Below are 21,260 nucleotides of genomic sequence, written 5' to 3'. Positions count from 1 at the left end.
CTGATCTCTTTGAGTATCCTGATGATAAATGGTGAGAACCCTAGGTACTATTTCAGGTCCTGTTCTTGCATTGCTGCCAGGGATTTTTCACCAACTTCCACCACAAGGATTTTGCCATGCGGTACAACAACTTTTTGGTTGATTATCCCCCCCCTCCGTCGAACCCCCTGTGGAGCCCTCCATTTGTGCACTCTTATTTTCTTGAATGGAGTCTTTGGAGGAATATCGTTAAGGAGTTTTGGTACCCAAATTGATACCTTTGTGATCTTGAGAGCTCAGCCACTCTCTTGGTCAGCAGCTTCGCCTGCTCCCATGGAAATATCTTTGGCATCATCTCCTTAAACCTCTCTGCTGTTCCCATTCCCTCACAGACAAAGATAAGAACACCTTTGCAAAATAGATCCTCCTGACTTTGGGTCCTGGACGTGTGTCCCCGGTGATATTGACCAGTGGCTGTCCCTGCTGGGTAACTGCCATCCTGAAAAATCAAGGCTGCATTACTATAGATCTGTTTCTCTCTTTCCTGCCTTGACTTTTTCTGGATCTGTTTGTTCTGAGAAGTGGGAGCATTAGTCTCCTCCCTTGTTTTCTTGTTCCTGTCTTAGAGGTAGAAGGGGTCTGATTACAACCTTCACTCTGAGAGAGTCCTTTTTTGGAGCTCTTAGGTTCAAGACCTTTTAGTTTGCTCCATTTATGTTTAGGGAGCCATCCTCTACCTTCCTTCCCATTTTTTTCTTTGAAGAGTTTCCTCCTCTGAGCCCCTAACATGGATTGCTTCAACTGCTCAGTAACAGTTTCCACTTCTTGGACTGGTCTGTCACCCAATCCAATTGTGGAAACAGCTTCTGTAGGTTCCAACCCCAGTGCTTCTGTGTTTAAGGTCCCATCAAGCCCCTCAGATTTTGTTTTATTTTCCATGTTCTTCATTTTGATCCCAGAAGAATTGAGGCTTTATTCGGTCAACACTATGGAATGTGGTATAAAGGTAATTACTCAGGTGTCCTTGAGGTTTGGTTAGTGACACATTTTCACATGTGCCATGCATCCCCTACATGGATTACATCACACCTTGGGTTGAATATCTGGGGACTTGGGGAAGGGCTATGAGAATGGATAGGGGAGAAAAAGGAACCATTGTGGGACACTCATCATCTGGTTCGTCCTCTCAGGCCGGTCCGGCATGGGAGACCCTGACAGTAATAGTGCTACTGTAGTGTCAAGAGAGTGCCAGGAATACCAGATTTCAGGCATTAGCCCTCACAAGGGATAACGCGGTGGCCTACGGCCTTCATACATCTTCTGAGAGCAGCGGCATCTGCATAGAGTTGTCATTGCTGACAGACAAGCAACACTCCATGAAATAACAGCAGAAATGAATGTGGGGCGTATGATGAACATGTGTGTTAGGAAAGTGTGATGAAATTTGGCATTAATAGGCTATGGAAACAGACAGCTAGCACTAGTGTGTTTGCTAACAGCATGATTTTGCCTGCAGGGCCTTTCCCGGGCTCATGACCATATCAGTTGTGCTTTAGATGATTGCAAAATTGTGGTGGTCAGAAGAGTCCTGATTTCAGTTGGTAGCAATAGATGGTAGGGTTTGAGTGTGGCTCAGACTCCTTGAAGCTATGAACTCAAGTTGTCAACAAGGGACTGTGCAGGCTGGTGATGGCTCCATAATGGTGTGGGATGTGTTTACATGAAATGGACTGGGTGCTGTGGCGGAACTAAATTGATCATTGACTGGAAATCGTCATGTTCAGCTAGCTCGAGGCCATTTGCAGCTATTCATGGACTTCATGTTCCCAAACAACGATGGAATTTTTATGGATGACAATGTGCCGTGTCAGGAGGACCACAATTGCTCGCGATTGATTTGAAGAACATTCTAGGCAATTCGAGCAAATGATTTGACCACCCAGATTGCCCATTTATAGGATAAAATCTAGAGGTCACTTGTAACACTTTGGCAATTATGAGTGGCTATAGAAGCAGCATGGCTCATTATTTCTGCAGGGACTTCCAAAGATTTGAGTCAATGCCACGTCAAGTTGCTGCACTATACTGGATAGAGGGGGGTCCGATATGATATTGGGAGGTATCCCATGACTTTTCACTTCAGTGTAGTTGAGTGGAAGAGGGGTTTTCCTTTCATAATAACAATTAATGGTAAATAACTTAAAAATTTATATGTAGGCCCTATTGATTTTAAATTGAAATTATTAATGAACAGGTATCTTTTAAAGAAAAAAAAAACCAAAAGAAACTGTGTACATTAATTTCTATCTTCGCTGCCTTTTTTGTTTACTTGACCTGTCATCTGTGGTACCACTATTTTTAATCATCATTGTCGTCATCCTATTGGGATAGTGCTGAAAGTCATATCTCTGTTGTCACAAATATTTGACTGTTTCTTCCAAATGTGTTGCAATATATGAGGTTGCGGTTACTCTGGAACTGAGAAGTTAGCCCCCCCCCCCCCCCCCCCACACACACATACATATAATGCATTTTGCTTCAATATTGATGTGAGAATGTTACAATGTCTCTTTCCTACGAATATATCATCCGCCTGTCGAGAATGTTACAATGTCTCTTGCCTACGAATATATCGTCTGCCTGTCATTCTTTTGTTGACTGTTTAGATCCAGCAGCTGACACACACCTAATTGTTCCCTTCGTGCCGCATGATGGGCAATGACAACATTGCTTACGAAACATATAAGTACACCACTGGCCTCCATCTACACTTAGCATCTCCTGCAGACATGTTGCTATTGTTGAGTATTTGTCCAATTTTGAGGTCAGTTTGATTCTGAGTGCAGACAGTGTCAGGCAAACTACATCTGAAACATGGTAGATGTTCATAAAAAGTCAAAGTACACAGTATTCTTTCGCGTGGTTGGCTGCTCGATGAAATTTCCGCCTGCTCAAGACTCCCCTCCCCACTCTCATCTAGTTATCAGCCAAAAGCTATGTCACCTTTCACTCGTCCCACGATCTAGTGAAGTCTGTTCATACTATCTCCACAAAGGGTCTATCCGCTGTAATTTATTGTCACAACAACAGTTACTATGAGTGTAATACGATTTATGTCATTTGTTAGACATTTCATTCTGGATCATTTCTCCTTCCTGTTCCATCTGAATATCATCATCTTGTTCTAAACCTGATAAAAAGCTGGTAATTTTCTCCGGTATTCTGGTGTGACCGACCAAATTTCTAATTTGCAACCTACTTGGTAAATTGTTAATTTCTCATAACCAAATAAAATATTGACTTGGGATCAGAACCGAGTAATGGTTTTTGAAGGACAGGATTTTCGCCTTTGAATGTTACTTTTACTTAAAAAGCAGCATAAATGTGTGTATACAGTATCCTTAAATTTATGAGAATATTCATTGCAACTCTGTTCAGATACAAAAGAGTTTGCAAGTTGATAAAAATGTTGTTTTCTCCTGTGTGTCACAAAATTGTGAATTTTTAAGTAGAGCAGTATATTGTTGTAATGGCTAGTTCATACTTTCTTGCATATCCCTTGCACTAGCGACGCGAGTCGAATGTCACATTGTCATTCGAGCAAGGTCGATACTGTATCGAGCACTACGGCGTATCAGGAAATCTCAAGCCTATTCAAATGCAAGTATTGTTCATATGCCCTATCCTTTGAGATTGTTCAAAATAAATTAGTACAAAACCTCAATAGCCAAAGCTTCACCTGTAAATGTAAAATGGCCCCTATATTAATCTGTTAAACAATGTGAAAAACATTGACGTCAGCAGCAATAGTTTAATCTGCAATACGAAAGGAACCCATATTTTTTGAATGACAGATTTGGAGAAAGACCTCAGTCTTATAATCAGGTAAGTACGGTAATAAATTATAATAATTCTCTATGTAAACATTGTATTATTGAGCTGTTTTGGTTGAACTGAATTTTATTATTGAATAATAATATCTCCTTGTATAAACTTTTATGTAATTGACTATAGTGGTCTAATGAAGGCAGTAAGTAATAAAAAATGATTTGTTTATTGATTAGGTACAATGATGTCCCAGTAGTGAAGGATGAAGAAATTTATGAACAACTTCTACAAGCTGACATAGACCCTCTTCTTGCACAGCATATTGCACACTTGTTCATTCGCGATTCAGTTTCACTCTTCAGTGAGAGGATCCATCAAGATGACAAAAATGATACTGATCACTTTGAGGTAAACGTATTGTTAACTTGCCTTTACTGTCACTGTTATACCAGGGTAAGATTTTTGGAAGTGTAGACCTTGACCTGGAGTAATTGACTTAACAAAACTAATCATTGTTAATACACTGGATATTAGGGAATTCCTACTTTATTCTGTCTTATTGTAATTTAGTTCAATGTAAAAACTTCTGGCAGGCTTGTCTAGTACCTACTGGCTTGTGTTTTTGTGTAACTTCAGTCCTAAATGGGAATACATTTGAAGATCAATTAGATACCTGAGTGTGACACTGTCTGCTCAAATAGATCCTGAGAGAATTACGTGAGAATGACATATTACATACAACTCTTTTAATTTTTCATTGATTATCAGGAAACAAATAACATTTTTGTTCTTACAGTCATTGAATGTCTTTGCATAATTAAAAAGCCAGATAAAAACCACTATAGTTAGGTTTTGTAAGTTCTTGATAACCTTTTAGAAGTTACTCAGGAAGTTAACTTGTAAATACTTGAGATTTGGTATCATACTCTTTGCTGCCATTTAAGAGTGCCGCCATGAGCCAACAAAGCATTCTGGAAATAACAGTTGACTCATATGGCCAGAAAGTACAAAATATACTTCGTGAAAGGGGGAGGGGGCTGTAATGGTGGTAATCTTCTACAGAGATTAGCTTGCTGAAGTTATTATTCATGGATTAAATGCTAGTAAGTATGCCATAATGGTCAGAATCATGATTGGCCTGAGTGTTGCAGATGATAATTTTTAATGCAAGCATTATAAAGTTGTAAATATTTACATGGGTTGAAGTGGAACATTAGGTTTACTTCATTTGCCTCTTCACTTAGGAACTGTCTGAAGCAACATTCAGGTCTTAATGTTAGTTTCATGTGAGACAATGGGAGTGTGATTATGAAAGTTTACTTAAGGGTGATGGATATTTATGGTTGTGTGTGAGCAACTGGCTGTGATATTGGAAAGTAATTAGGCAGCACAGCCCATAGGAACCCCAGGCGAAGCAATTTCCTCTCAATCATCGAGAGAGAAACATAGACTAAATGTAGAAGGAAACACTGTTGCATTATGGAAAACAGCAAGGACAATTATTTCGAGAAGTTACACATGTTATAAACTCTTTCATAAATGTACTGATTATTGGAAACCACACTGAAGGAACTCAGGGGAATGTAGAGGTGGCTGTCACAGTGTTGGGTTCAAATACCGGTATACCAATCTACAAAAACATTGCTGTTACTGTCGTATCCACTCTGTTTTCAACATAGTAACATGTATCATGGTTAGAAGTACCAGAGACTTCATTTTTTGAGAAATAATTCCTGGAACAGTTGTTTATCTACATTAATGGGAGTGTTACCATTCCTAAGACTAATAAACTACTGAAGACCTATTTTCTGTGTAACGTGTAACTGCTCATAGCAATTTTCTAAGGACACTTTAACATTTTCATTTTTCATTTTGTAAATATTTCTGTTATCTGCTTGGATTTGATGATTTTTGTTATAGATACAAGCTGTATGGTGTCTGAAGAGTGTTCTGCATAGTTGTTACTTTACCAGAATCAGTAATTGTTAAGAACAGATTTTTTTTGTTGTTGCTTGGCTTAAGGGTGCATGACAGTGTTGTCTCGGGTATAACTTAATAATCTTGAAAAGTCTATATTAGTTATTCTTCCCCAACACTTTTTGGAGAACCCAGGAAGAGATGCAAAAGTTCAGTAGCCAATTCATATTTTCAACATCAAACCATGGGATGCCCTTTCATTACCTGACTAGGTGTACCAATGTTTGTACATTGTGGACATTGGACAGTAATGAATATCTCCTCAAAGGAGGAATTAATATGTCAGAGAGTAATATCAGTGTGGAGGTGAATTAACAGGACTTTTTTATGTGTTAGTGAGTGAAAGGAGCTACTCCATGGGTGGGAAGTGGACTTCACCACCTGCTGCTTGTTGCCTACCACTTCAACATTTTTCCTTTCAATGACACAAGGCCATGAAGGCCACTGTGAGTATTTTACAATTCTCCTTATCTGCTCCATCTTACAGTTTGACATGACTTGGTACCCAACAGTGTAACATCTCCTTCCTTTGATGCTGTTTACAATGGTAGGTCTCTGGGATGTTCAGATTTCTCTGCTCGTTACATGTGTTGGGTCATTTGTAGTGCACTCAGGAGATTGGAGCAGATGAGGAATTTCATAACTCGAAGACTCCACATCTGATTTAAGATAACACGCATATTTGCATAACAGATGATGAATTCACTTGATAATTTGATCTTGAAGGAACTATCAGGGTAAACTACAGACCAGGAATGGTAGTCCTCTGCTTAGAAACATCAGATGTACTAGCATAAAGTGTTTAAAATGATATTGTTTTACAAATAAGGTACTTTCTCCCTTATACCATAGGAGGTGGTACACGTGCATCTAAGCTCTGCAAGCTTCCTTACTGTGTATGGTGGAAGGCATTTTTGATACCAGTATCATTCCTGCTCTTTCCTATTCCAGTCACGAATGGTATGTGGGAAGAATAATTGTCAGTAAAGCTCCCTAAGACACCTAATTTCCTTGATTTTCTTGTTGTGATCATTTTATGAGATATTTGAGGGAGAAAGTAATATGGTGCCTAACTCTTATTAGAACATAAACTCCTGAAATTTCAATAGTAAACCTCTCTGTGATGCACAAAACCTCTTGTAGCATCTGCCACTGGAGTTTATTGAGCGTCTCCAAAATGCTCCCGTGCCAAATAAATGATCCAGTGATGAAGTGCACTGCACTTGGATGGTCTCTCTCTCTCTCTCTCTCTCTCTCTCTCTCTCTCTCTCTCTCTCTCTCACCCCCCCCCCCCTCCCCCTCCTCCCTTCCGCCATTAACCCAACTTAGGTAATGGCTCTAGACTGATGAACAGTACTGAAGCATCGTTTAAATGAGTGTTTTGTGAACTAGTTCTTTCGTGAGTGAATTACACTTCCTTCAAGATTCTCCCAGTCTCTGTCTGGAATGTGCTTTTCCTGCTGTTTGTTTTATGTGGTCATTCCACTTCAGGTAACTCAAGACAGTTACTCCTATACATTTTTCTTTGTGGTAGTTACTGTTTCCGGTGATAAACCCACCCAGATAGGTGAAGCAGCCACAGATCAAAGAGGTAAATACTGGGCTGATACCCTTCTACTGCATCGCGTGTTACACAAACATTTAGAAAATGTTTGTGGACATGAGATTTACACAAGATACAAACAGTTAGGGTACACAGATTCCTTTTGGGGAAGAGTAGTGATATCAGGAAGGGCATTTGACTACCAGATGCCAAAACTGATGTAACTCTAAGACAAACAAAGGAATTATCTGAATGAGGCAGAAATCAGTAGATGTAATATACATGTACAGACAAACAAATAGTCCTACCCCTAATGATCCAACTCCCCAAGACACTATCCAAATTGAACCCTGCCTGGAACAGTTCCGTCCTCCGTCACAGCGGGACCCACCTCCTCTTCCTCAAAATCACCCTCTCCAAACCTTCCAGGAATTTCTGACTTCCAGCCTTGCCTCTCAATCCTTCTTAAAAAACCTTAATCCTACTCCCAACATCACCACTGCTGAAGCCCAGGCTATCCATGATCTGAAGGCTGACCGGTCCATCGTCATTCTTCCGGCTGACAAGGGTTCCACGACCGTGGTACTTGATCATCGGGAGTATGTGGCTGAGGGACGGCGTCAGCTTTCAGACAACACTACATACAAAATTTGCCAAGGTAATCCCATTCCTGATGTCCAGGCGGAGCTTCAAGGAATCCTCAGAACCTTAGGCCCCCTACAAAACCTTTCACCTGACTCCATCAACCTCCAGACCCCACTGACACCCCGCACCCCTACCTTCTACCTTCTTCCTAAAATTTACAAACCCAATCATCCCAGTCACCCCATTGTAGCTGGTTACCAAGACCCACAGAACGTATATCTGCCTACGTAGATCAACACCTTCAACCCATTACGTGCAGTCTCCCATCCTTCATCAAAGACACCAACCACTTTCTCGAACGCCTGGAATCCTTACCCAATCCGTTACCCCCAGAAACCATCCTTGTAACCATTGATGCCACTTCCTTATACACAAATATCCTGCACGTCCAGCGCCTCGCTGCGATGGAGCACTTCCTTTCACGCCGATCACCTGCCACCCTACCTAAAACCCCTTTCCTCATTACCTTAGCCAGCTTCATCCTGACCCACAACTTCTTCACTTTTGAAGGCCAGACATACCAACAATTAAAGGGAACAGCCATGGGTACCAGGATGGCCCCTTCGTACGCCAACCTATTCATGGGTCGCTTAGAGGAAGCCTTCTTGGTTACCCAGGCCTGCCAACCCAAAGTTTGGTACAGATTTATTGATGACATCTTCATGATCTGGACTCACAGTGAAGAAGAACTCCAGAATTTCCTCTCCAACCTCAACTCCTTTGGTTCCATCAGATTCACCTGGTCCTACTCCAAATCCCATGCCACTTTCCTTGATGTTGACCTCCACCTGTCCAATGGCCAGCTTCACACGTCCGTCCACATCAAACCCACCAACAAGCAACAGTACCTCCATTACGACAGCTGCCACCCATTCCACATCAAACGGTCCCTTCCCTACAGCCTAGGTCTTCGTGGCAAACGAATCTGCTCTAGTCCGGAATCCCTGAACCATTACACCAACAACCTGAAAACAGCTTTCGCATCCCGCAACTACCCTCCCGACCTGGTACAGAAGCAAATCATCAGAGCCACTTCCTCATCCCTTCAAACCCAGAACCTCCCACAGAAGAACCCCAAAAGTGCCCTACTTGTGACAGGATACTTTCCAGGACTGGATCAGACTCTGAATGTGGCTCTCCAGCAGGGATACGACTTCCTCAAATCCTGCCCTGAAATGAGATCCATCCTTCATGAAATCCTCCCCACTCCACTAAGAGTGTCTTTCCGCCGTCCACCTAACCTTCGTAACCTCTTAGTTCATCCCTATGAAATCCCCAAACCACCTTCCCTACCCCCTGGCTCCTACCCTTGTAACCGCCCCCGGTGTAAAACCTGTCCCATGCACCCTCCCACCACCACCTACTCCAGTCCTGTAACCCGGAAGGTGTACACAATCAAAGGCAGAGCCACGTGTGAAAGCACCCACGTGATCTACCAACTGACCTGCCTACACTGTGATGCATTCTATGTGGGAATGACCAGCAACAAACTGTCCATTCGCATGAATGGACACAGGCAGACAGTGTTTGTTGGTAATGAGGATCACCCTGTGGCTAAACATGCCTTGGTGCACGGCCAGCACATCTTGGCACAATGTTACACCGTCCGGGTTATCTGGATACTTCCCACTAACACCAACCTATCCGAGCTCCGGAGATGGGAACTTGCTCTTCAATATATCCTCTCTTCCCATTATCCACCAGGCCTCAATCTCCGCTAATTTCAAGTTGCCGCCACTCATACCTCACCTGTCATTCAACAACATCTTTGCCTCTGCACTTCTGCCTTGACTGACATCTCTGCCCAAACTCTTTGTCTTTAAATATGTCTGCTTGTGCCTGTATATGTGTGGATGGATATGTGTGTGTGTGCGCGAGTGTATACCCGTCCTTTTTTCCCCCTAAGGTAAGTCTTTCCACTCCCGGGATTGGAATGACTCCTTACCCCTCCCTTAAAACTCACATCCTTTTGTCTTTCCCTCTCCTTCCCTCTTTCCTGATGAGGCAACAGTTTGTTGCGAAAGCTTGAATTTTGTGTGTATGTTTGTGTTTGTTGTCGACCTGCCAGCACTTTCATTTGGTAAGTCACATCATCTTTGTTTTTAGATATATTTTTCCTACGTGGAATGTTTCCCTCTATTATAACCAAACAAATAGTTATAATTTCAGAAAAATTGTATGATTTATTCAAGAGGAAGAGCTTCACAAATTGAGCAAGTCATTAATGTGCTTGTTCACATCTGGCCCTTGCAAGCAGTTATTTGGCTTGGCATTGATTGACAGAATTGTTGGATGTCCTCCTGAGGAATGGTGTACCAGATTCTGTCCAATTGGTATGTAGATGGTCAAAATCCTGAAAGGGTTGAAGGGTTCTGCCCATAATGCTCCAAACATTCTCAGTTAGGGAGGGATCTGGCAACCTTGCTGGCCTAGATAGGCTTCGACTAGCACAAAGACAATCAGTAGAAAGTCTCCCATATGCAGGTAGCTGTTAGCTTGCTGAAATGTACGCCCAGGATGGATTGTAAAATATGAACTATCATGGCCGGAAATGTCACAGTTAATAAAATTTTCCAGGCTATTGTGCCTTGGTTGAATGGGTTTCACCTTAAAACCTGACTTTTTGTTCCGATCTGCAGAGGACATTTTCAAGGGGGCTCGTCACACTGTTGAATGTCCGATTCACAGCCTGGCTCACTGCTGACTACAACAAAATTCCGCTTCCACAATCTTCCGCACAGTAGTGTGATGTAACATGTTTTGAATATGTGAGTGCAGTTGTTGTTGACTGATAACATCCACATTTGCTATCTTCCCACAGTGGAAGACTGGTACACACATTCTTCACCAGAATCCAAATGTCATTCAGTTTCACGCCCTCCACCTTTCTATTGAAATTCCTGGGGTGTTTTACAGTCTCTATGGCCTTTCTGTACAGCCTTTCATGGTATCTGCTTGTGACTGCCAGTACTTGAGTCTTATCAGAAGAATGTTTTGGTCTCGTGACTACAAAGCATGTTCTGCAACATCTGAGTTTTCAACCTCCCCTCTTCTGTACTTGCCCTTGTGCTTTCTAGTTGTTTTTTGACAGCCCTTTTTGTAGTACCCACCAACAAAAGTGAGGCATCATAAAAAGTTGGTGGACAGAGAAAGGGTAGTCAGTGAACCAGAGCTACGTGACACAGAATTAAAACATCTCACCAATGCATTGCTCAAGAATGGGTATTCGTTTGCTGGAGTGAAAAGAGCATTAAGACCACTGTGTAGAAATCATAGCTCTGCTCAAGCGCCAGTGAAATTAAAAGGTTTTCTGCCCCTTTATTAAGGAAGTGACTCACTGCACAGGAAAAATCATAAAAAAGCAGAACATCATGGTAATCTACACACACCCACATGGAAGGTAGATCACCTAAAATTGGTCAAGGGAGCTCGTCAACAACTGGAAAAAGCTGGAATTTATGGGATTCTGTGTAATTGTAGGGAGGTGTACGTGAATACTACAAAAAGAACTGTCAAAAAGCGACTAGAAGAGCATAAGGGCAATTGCAGAAGAGGAGAGATTTACAGATCAGCTGTTGCAGAACATGCTTTGCAGCGTGGAGACCAGTACATTCATTTTGATAGGACTCAAGTATTGGCAACCACAAGTGGATACCATGAAAGGCTATGCAGAGAGGCCATATAGTTTGTAAAACACCCCAGGAATTTCAATAGGAAGAAGGAGAGCATGAAATCGAATGAAACTCGGATTCTGATGAAGAAGATGTGTACCAATCTTCCACCATGGGATGATAGCAAACGTGGAAGATGGCAGTCGACAACAATTGTCCTCACATGTTCAAAACGTGTGTCATCACACCAATGTGCGGAAGCTTGTGGAAGCGGAATTTTACTGTAGTCAGCAGTGAGCCAGAGTGTAGAATATGTCGATGTACTGCTTTGCTGTTAGTGTGCCACAGATGACGACCAAAGGGGTCCTGCTGTGAAAAGAATGGCACTCGAGACCATCACTTCTGGTTGTTGAGACTTATGGCAGGCAATAGTCAGGGTGTTATCCTACTATTGTTCGGGACGTCCTCCGAACACATCTTTGGCCTGGAATCTCATTGACTGGAGCAGAACTGCCTACAGTGTTGAGTCGAACTTCGAATTGAGCCCCAATGACAAGTGAAGACATGTCTGGAGATGCCCCAGACAACGATTGGATACCAACTTGAATGTTGTCCACCATACAGGTTGACAACCAGGAGTTAAGGTCTGGGTTACCATTTCTTTTCATAGCAGCACCCCTATGGTTGCCATATGTGGCACTCCTACAGCACAGTGGTATGTTGACAATATCCTGCCAGCTGTTTTGTTGCCCTTCATGGCAAGCCATCCTGGGCTTATATTTCAACAAGGTAATTCCCATCTGAACACGGCGAGAGTGCTTTCCAAACCCGAACTAGGTCAGCAAGGTTATCGGACCTCTGCCCAATTGAGAACGTTTGGAGCATTATGGATAGGTCCCTCCAAACAGCTTGGGATTTTGACAATCTAATATGCCAATTGGACAGAATTTGTCATGATATCCCTCAGGAGGACATCCAACAACTGTATAAATCAATCCCAAGCCTTATAACTGCTTCCATAAAGGCCACAGGTGGACCACTGTGTTACTGTCTTGTTCAATTTGTGAATATCTTTCTCTTGAACAGATCCTCCAATTTTTGTAAAATTGTAATAATTTATTTGTCTGCATATGTAATCACATCTAAAATTTACATTCCGTTCAGATAATTGCTTTGTGGTGTGTTGTGCTTTTTTTCTGTGTTGTAAGAGTATATAACAATGCTGAACATGTAAGGAAACTGGGAAAGGCAAAATGGAAAGAAGAAGAAGGAGACTGAAACTTCCTGGCAGATTGAAACTGTGTGCCGGACCGAGACTCAGACTTGGTACCTTTGCCTTTTGCGGCAAGTGCTCTACCATTCGAGATACCTAAGCCCAACTCGGGACCCATCCTCACAGCTTTAATTCAATCAGTCTTGTCTCCTACCTTCCAAACTTCGCAGAAGCTCTCCTGTGAACATTGCAGAACTAGCACTTTACTATGAAGAAGAAAACACTTCCAGCGATTAGTCACCGATAATGTAATTAGAGTCGTGGATCTTGTGGCACATTTATGTGCAGTGTGTTACATTTATTTGCATTCAGGGTCAGCTACCATTTCCTTGCACCAATTGTTGATCCTCTACAGATCGTCTTGTTTCATTACAGTCTTTAGGTGTTGCATCTTCCTTGGGGTACTTACGAAATAAAATTTACATCTTTGGTTTTGTTCCATTAAGGCTGACTGTTGCATTCTACGTGCAAGGGAGCCTTGTATCCAGTCAGAAATCTGGTCCAATACTCGGCAAGTTTGTGATTTTGTTTGCCAAAACAATGGTGTGGACCTGTGTGAAATACATTTCGGAAAGCAAGGGACTAGGCATCAGCCTGAATGCCTTTGTCTGTGGTGCTATTGATCTCATGGACAAATGGACTGAGCTGAGTGTTGTAAGTTCTGGGTTTGCAGAATTCATGTTGACTGTTGTAAATGAGATTTTCATTCTCAAAAGATGTCTCAATGTGTGATCACAAAGCATGTTCCATAATTCCACAACAGATTGACAACAGCAGTATAGGCCTATAATTATCCGAGTCTGCCAGACGACCCTTGTTGAAAACTGGAATAACTTGCGGCTTATCCAGTCACTAAGTACACTTTGTTGCTCCTGTGTCTTACAAGTGTCTCATCCAGTTCAGTTGTGTTTCCAGTGTAGAGCGATTTGTTTCATTTCTATTATACTATTGGCTATTTCAATATCTGCCGTTGGCATTCGTGCAGTGATGGAAAGGGGGAACCTTATTACGATCTTCCATGGTGAAAAGATTTTGTAGTAGTTCACTCTTCATTGTCATCTTCTCTTTCAGTGCTGGTATAGTCATTGAGTACTGAATAGTTGAGTCCAATCCTCATTTTGATTTTACTTAAGATAAAAATTTCTTAGGACTTTTTCAGATCATTTTGGCGTCGTGCAGCTTCTGTTCTGTTTGCCTGCGAGGTTTTGACTTCACGTAAATCAGAGTTGTGGTGGATCCTTTCCATCTGTCATATCACTTGGTACATACTTGTCTAATGGATATTGTACAATGCTTTTGAGTTTTAACCATTTGTGCTCCACAACTTTGTCTTAAGAGCTGAATATTTGATGTTGACCACTTGATACTGTGCAGTTTGAAATCAGTCACTCTTATGAACAAATAATACTATCCATACCCAGAGTCACTGATACTACCACAGCCCCCTGATCACATTTTTTCCCTAGATGTTACCTGTTTCGAGAAGTTGTGTCTGGACTTATTAGGGCTCAAAGACATTGCCGTAAACATTGGTTCTTTAACTGTATTCTCAAAATAAGTTTCAGACAAGACATTCAGAACAATCTTGCGTGACTCCCTTTCTCTGGCATAAGTTGTTATGCAGACTCACCCATTCTATAGCTGTCAAGTTGAAGTCTCCAACTGTTATGGTAGTATGATCAGTAAACTTAGTAGTGATATTTTTGAAATGTCTCTAACGTCCTCTCCTGCTACAGCTTCTGATGTAGGCGGCCTTTTAAAGCACCCAGTTACCACATTTCATCTACCTTTGATGTATATCTTTACCTATACTTTTCACATTTGGCATCTGTAGTAATTAAACAAGGTGCTATGGAGTTTGAAATCAGTCCATGATGTTTTGAGGGTTCAGGGTGGCAGATAGCTCCACCTCTGTGCAATGAATGCAATCTGATACACGCTAAATGCCACTAGGTCACCTTTCACATTAACCACAAATAGTTTTTAGGAATCAAATGACAGCACCAGCTGCACTTTTATTTTTGCTTACCACAACTGCTTTCAGCCACCAACACTCTTCTCCAGTGGTTACATGTCTTATCATGGAAGTACACAAACTGAATGATGTGTAGAGTTCTGTCTGCAAAAGTATTGTATTAAGCTTGTATTTTGTTCACCAAATGACAGTGTGGAACTGTATTTGAATGCCTTCTGGAAGAGTTTGTCTATGTACTTTGATGACGATAGACATGCAACTGTCCCAATAAGTGTTTTACCTTTACAGCCATCCACCCCTTAGGTATACAGCACATCTTTAGGTTCAGGTTTACTTTCTAATAGTGTGTTCCATCCTCTGGACATGTCTACTTTAGCAAAGATCCTTATTCACAGTGTTGTTGTTGTTCACAGCACTCGTTGAATATCTCTCAGATTTTGTGATACTACAGGACTAGTGACATTAACACTCTTCCAGCTTGAGAACTTGGCTGCCCCAAACCCTTAATTAAACACTTTGGCAGGCTTTCCTGAAGAGCTGCTTGTCATTTAAAACAACCCAAGTTAAATGGGGTGTGTAGGGGATTTGAAGGGAGGGGGCTGACATGTATACCACAGGTGTCGTAAGTGTTATGTTTCTATGAACAGTCAGTCGGTTTTAGAAATTCTAAAGGTCAGAAACTGTTTGGTTGCAATCATAGATAATTTTATAATATTAAAATATCACAGGTGATGATGTTGCTATCCCAAGAAGTGGGCTAAATTGGAGGGAGTTTGTAACGTCTTCGTAAATATGATGATCAGTTTCAAATAAGAAAATGATTGTTCTGAAGGCAGCATTACCATTATTGTTATTGATACTCTTGAGATGACTGGAAACTGAGACCAGAGGAAATTGAGGTCTGGGCAGTTGTTGGAAGAACAGGTATGTTGAAGGGAGAGTTCCCAACTGTGCAATTCAGAAAATTTGTTTTTAATGGAGCAGGACCCAGAGAGCATGGATTGTCAAATGACTGAATTGTATAGAGTAATGTGCTCCACAACACATTGGTCAGTTTGCCCCTTAGTTGCAGTTCATCTAGATGATTGTTTAGGGTTACGTTGTTGTGGTCTTCAGTCCTGAGACTGGTTTGATGCAGCTCTCCATGCTACTCTATCCTGTGCAAGCTGCTTCATCTCCCAGTACCTACTGAATCTGTTTAGTGTATTCATCTCTTGGTCTCCCTCTACAATTTTTACCCTCCACGCTGCCCTCCAATACTAAATTGGTGATCCCTCGATGTCTCAGAACATGTGCTACCAACCGATCCCTTCTTCTAGTCAAGTTGTGCCACAAGCTCCTCTTCTCCCCAATTCTACTCAATACCTACTCATTACTTATGTAATCAACCCATCTAATCTTCAGCATTCTTTTGTAGCACCACATTTCGAAAGCTTCTATTCTCTTCTTGTGCAAACTATTTATCGTCCGTGTTTCACTTCCATATATGGCCACATTCCATACAAATACTTTCAGAAACGACTTCCTGAGAATTAAATCTATACTCTATATTAACAAATTTCTCTTCTTCAGAAACACTTTCCTTGCCATTGCCAGTCTACATTTTATATCCTCTCTACTTCGACCATCATCAGTTATTTTGCTCCCCAAATAGCAAAACTCGTTTACTACTTTAAGTGTCTCATTTCCTAATCTAATTCCCTGAGCATCACTTGATTTAATTCGACTATATTCCATTATCCTCGTTTTGCTTTTGTTGATGTTCATCTTATACCCTCCTTTCAGGACACTGTCCATTCCGTTCAACTGATCTTCCAAGTCCTTTGCTGTCTCTGACAGAATTAAAATGTCATCAGTGAACCTCAAAGTTTTTATTTCTTCTCCATGGATTTTAATACCTACTCCGAACTTTCCTTTGTTTCCTTTATTGCTTGCTCAATATACAGATTGAATAACATCGGGGATAAGCTACAACCCTGTCTCACTCCCTTCCCAACCACTGCTTCCCTTTCATACCCCTCGACTCTTATAATTGCCATCTGGTTTCTGTACAAATTGTAAATAGCCTTTCGCTCTCTGTATTTTACCCCTGCCACCTTCAGAATTTGAAAGAGAGTATTCCAATCAACATTGTCAAAAGCTTTCCCTATGTTTACAAATGCTAGAAACGTAGGTTTGCCTTTCCTTAATCTTTCTTCTAAGATAAGTCGTAGGGTCAGTATTGCCTCACGTGTTCCAACATTTCTACGGAATCCAAACTGATCTTCCCCGAGGTCAGTTTCTATCAGTTTTTCCCCTCGTCTGTTTAAAGAATTCGTGTTAGTATTTTGCAGCTGTGACTTATTAAACTGATAGTTCGGTAATTTTCACATCTGTCAACACCTGCTTTCTTTGGGATTGGGATTATTATATTCTTCTTGAAGTCTGAGGGTATTTCGCCTGTCTCATAGGGTATTTCGCCTGTCTCATACATCTTGTTCACCAGATGGTAGAGTTTTGTCAGGACTGGCTCTCCCAAGGTTGTCAGTAGTTCTAATGGAATGTTGTCTACTCCGGGGGCCTTGTTTCAACTCAGGTCTTTCAGTGCTGTGTCAAACTCTTCACGCAATATCATATCTCCCATTTCATCTTCATCTACATCCTCTTCCATTTCCATAATATTGTCCTCAAGTACATCGCCCTTGTATAGGCGCTCTATATACTCCTTCCACCGTTCTGCTTTCCCTTCTTTGCTTAGAACTGGGTTGCCATCTGAGCTCTTGATATTCATACAAGTGGTTCTCTTTTGTCCAAAGGTCTCTTTAATTTTCCTGTAGGCGGTATCTATCTTACCCCTACTGAGATAGGCCTCTACATCCTTACATTTGTCCTCTAGCCATCCCTGCTTAGCCATTTTGCACTTCCTGTCGATCTCATTTTTGAGACGTTTGTATTCCTTTTTGACTGCTTCATTTACTGCATTTTTATATTTTCTCCTTTCATCAATTAAATTCAATATTTCTTCTGTTACCCAAGGAGTTGTACTAGCCCTTGTCTTTTTACCTACTTGATCCTCTGCTGCCTTCACTATTTCATCCCTCAAAGCTACCCATTCTTCTTCTACTGTATTTCTTTCCCCCATTCCTGTCAATTGTTCCCTTATGCTCTCCCTGAAACTCTGTACAATCCCTGGTTCTTTCAGTTTATCCAGGTCCCATCTCCTTAAATTCCCACCTTTCTGCAGTTTCTTCAGTTTTAATCTACAGTTCATAACCAATAGATTGTGGTCAGAGTCCACATCTGCCCCTGGAAATGTCTTACAATTTAAAAGCTGGTTCATAAATCTCTGTCTTACCATTATATAATCTATCTGATACCTTTTAGTATCTCCAGGCTTCTTCCAAGTATACAACCTTCTTTTATGATTCTTAAACCAAGTATTAGCTATGATTAAGTTATGCTCTGTGCAAAATTCTACCAGGCAGCTTCCTGTTTCATTTCTTAGCCCCAATCCGTATTCACCTACTGTGTTTCCTTCTCTCCCTTTCCCTACTGATGAATTCCAGTCACCCATGAGTATTAAATTTTCGTCTCCCTTCACTACCTGAATAATTTCTTTTATCTCATCATACATTTCATCAGTTTCTTCGTCATCTGCAGAGCTAGTTGGCATATAAACTTGTACCACTGTAGTAGGTGTGGGCTTTGTGTCTATCTTGGCCACAATAATGCGTTCACTATGCTGTTTGTAGTAGCTTACCTGTACACCTATTTTTTTATTCAATATTAAACCCACTCCTGCATTACCCCGATTTGATTTTGTATTTATGACCCTGTATTCACCTGACCAGAAGTCTTGTTCCTCCTGCCACCGAACTTCACTAATTCCCACTATATCTAATTTTAACCTATCCATTTCCCTTTTTAAATTTTCTAACCTACCTGCCCGATTAAGGGATCTGACATTCCACACTCCGATCCATAGAACGCCAGTTTTCTTTCTCCTGATAACAATGTCCTCTTGAGTAGTCCCCACCCGGAGATCCAAATGGGGGACTATTTTACCTCTGGAATATTTTACCCAAGAGGTCACCATCATCATTTAATCGTACAGTAAAGCTGCATGTCCTCGGGAAAAATTACAGCTGTAGTTTCCCCTTTCTTTTAGCCGTTCGCAGTACCAGAACAGCAAGGCCATTTTGGTTAATCTTACGAGGCCAGATTAGTCAATCATCCAGACTGTTGCCCCTGCAACTACTGAAGAGGCTGCTGCCCCCTCAGGAACCTCACGTTAGTCTGGCCTCTCAACAGATACCCCTCCATTGTGGTTGCACCTACGGTATGGCTATCTGTATCGTTGAGGCATGCAAGCCTCTCCACCAGCGGCAAGGTCCATAGTTCATGGGGGGTTATATGTTTGGAGAAAACTCTGTCATTTTTACATGGTAAATGGCATTGCAACTTTCACAGGTTCCCAGCCTCTTATGGGACAAGAAAAGTAAATGGCAGAGCTGGAATAGAATGGTGGATGGATGTACAGTACTGGTGCTGCACTTGGATCTTTGAAAGGCATAAGACATATCACAGGAGGAGTTGCTAGCAGAAAGGATGTTAATACAGATGCAGATATACTTTAGTTTAGTTTGGCAGTGGAGTCCCACTTTGGGAGGTGTGGGGGTGTAGTAGGGAGGATTTTCATCATTTCATAGTACAAGGTGATGTAAACCATGGCAGAGAATGGATGTGGGCTGACATTAGACACTGACACTATACCTCTTAAACCACATTCCTCCCCTATTCCATTTTCTTCCTTCTTACTGCCATTTCCATTTCTCGAACCTAGCCAAGATTGCTATTTGTCCAGGTAATGCTGCAGTAGTGAGAGACTTTTGCCACGTGTGTGAGAGTTGTGTCTGTATTTGTTAGCTCTAAAGAAAGGCTTTGGCCAAAAGCTTGGAAGTTCATCATCTTTTAAGTACTTCTGTTTGAGTAGTGATCTGTCCTCGTATATATTTCCATCTTGAGTTTCTTGTCAGCTTATCAGTTTTTATTTCATCATTGTAGTGTTTTATGTGATATACACTAATGGTAATTAATTTTTAAAATATTACTGCTTTAGAACTGTTGTTAATTTTGCTCTATTTGCTTTTTCAGAACATTCAATCCACCAACTGGCAGACTATGAGGTTCAAGCCACCTCCACCAAATTCCTCTATTGGTTGGCGAGTTGAATTTAGACCCTGTGAAGCTCAAATCACAGATTTTGAAAATGCTGCTATTGTTTGTTTTGTTGTTCTGCTCACAAGGGTAATCCTGTCATTCCGACTGAACCTAATTATTCCTATTAGTAAGGTAGGTATTAGCTTTCCACTGCTGCTCTAACATCCTAGTGTAAGAAGGTACTTTTCCGATACTTTGTATCTAATATGCTTAATGTATATTCAGTCTGTAAAAGCATCACACATTGCTATTAAAAAGGGCGCGCGCGCGCACACACACACACACACACACACACACACACACACACACACACACACACACATTCACATTGCATTTTTTTTTAAACTTTAGACCAGTATGTGTTTTTTATTTTGATAATATTTTCACTGCACAACAGAGTATAATTTTTTAAAAAAACTGCCATGCATTAAGTGATGACAATATATTATTTGTTTGATTAACACATATGGTCTGCCTTCTGTTGAGAATGAGACTTATTTGTTCAAAGTGACTTTCGAAATCAATAAACGAACATGATGGTCCTTTGAAAGGCCACAGCTGAATTCCTTTTCTATCTTTAACCATTCCAAGTGTGTGCTCCGTCTCTAATGTCCTTGTTGTGAATAGGACTTCCTCCCCCCACCCCTCCCTCCTCCTTCTCCACCCAAACCCCCCAACTCGACCAACTGTAGGTCAAGACACCCTCATTTTGTCACAGTGACTGTGACCTACAAATGGAAACTCACTGAGTTTCAATAATGCTGACACACAGATCCATAGAAATGCTACGCAGTGTGAATAGGGACCTGAAAATGTAGCATTTGCTTTTTCCAAAATTAGCTTCTGTTATTGGCAAAATTAGCATTTTTTTATGATATACATGTACAAGCTTACAAGGTTGCCTCGCCACATTCGTGAAGAAGAAGCCTCAGTGCTTTGAAGTAGAGTGTTAAAAAAAGCAGATATTGAGAAGTTTTTTATTTTACACAAATTTCCAAGGTTTTTTATTTTTTATTTATTTCATTTTTTTAAGTGACTACATTTTGACTTTTGACATGATCCAAATACACTGTCTGACAAAAAAATGAAGCACCCAGAAAGGGAGGAGAAAACAAAATGAAACCTAAGGGGTTGGGTATGTGATATGTTTTCTGTGGTCACAAAAGAGAGACAAATTTAGGAAGTGGTAGTATGAGCTCAGTTACCCCTATGATGTTGCACTGTTCTGGC

The 21,260-nt window shown here is 41.2% G+C and overlaps 1 protein-coding gene across 2 annotated transcripts in view; it reads left to right on the top strand.

The window, feature by feature from the left end:
* The window catches only part of LOC124777025 (glutamate--cysteine ligase), a 114,900-nt gene that overhangs the window by 50,586 nt on the left and 43,054 nt on the right, over positions 1–21,260 (top strand). For both annotated transcript variants that reach the window (XM_047252281.1, XM_047252282.1), the window contains exons 7-8: positions 4,044–4,215; positions 19,965–20,162. In XM_047252281.1, coding sequence (XP_047108237.1) covers positions 4,044–4,215; positions 19,965–20,162 — 370 coding nt within the window. The remainder of the gene's footprint in view (positions 1–4,043; positions 4,216–19,964; positions 20,163–21,260) is intronic.

This window comes from Schistocerca piceifrons, chromosome 2 (assembly GCF_021461385.2).
Source record: "Schistocerca piceifrons isolate TAMUIC-IGC-003096 chromosome 2, iqSchPice1.1, whole genome shotgun sequence".
Classification (NCBI taxonomy): domain Eukaryota; kingdom Metazoa; phylum Arthropoda; class Insecta; order Orthoptera; family Acrididae; genus Schistocerca; species Schistocerca piceifrons.
The sequence above is the reverse complement of the archived record's forward strand: the minus strand, read 5'-3'. Positions and strand labels throughout refer to the sequence as shown.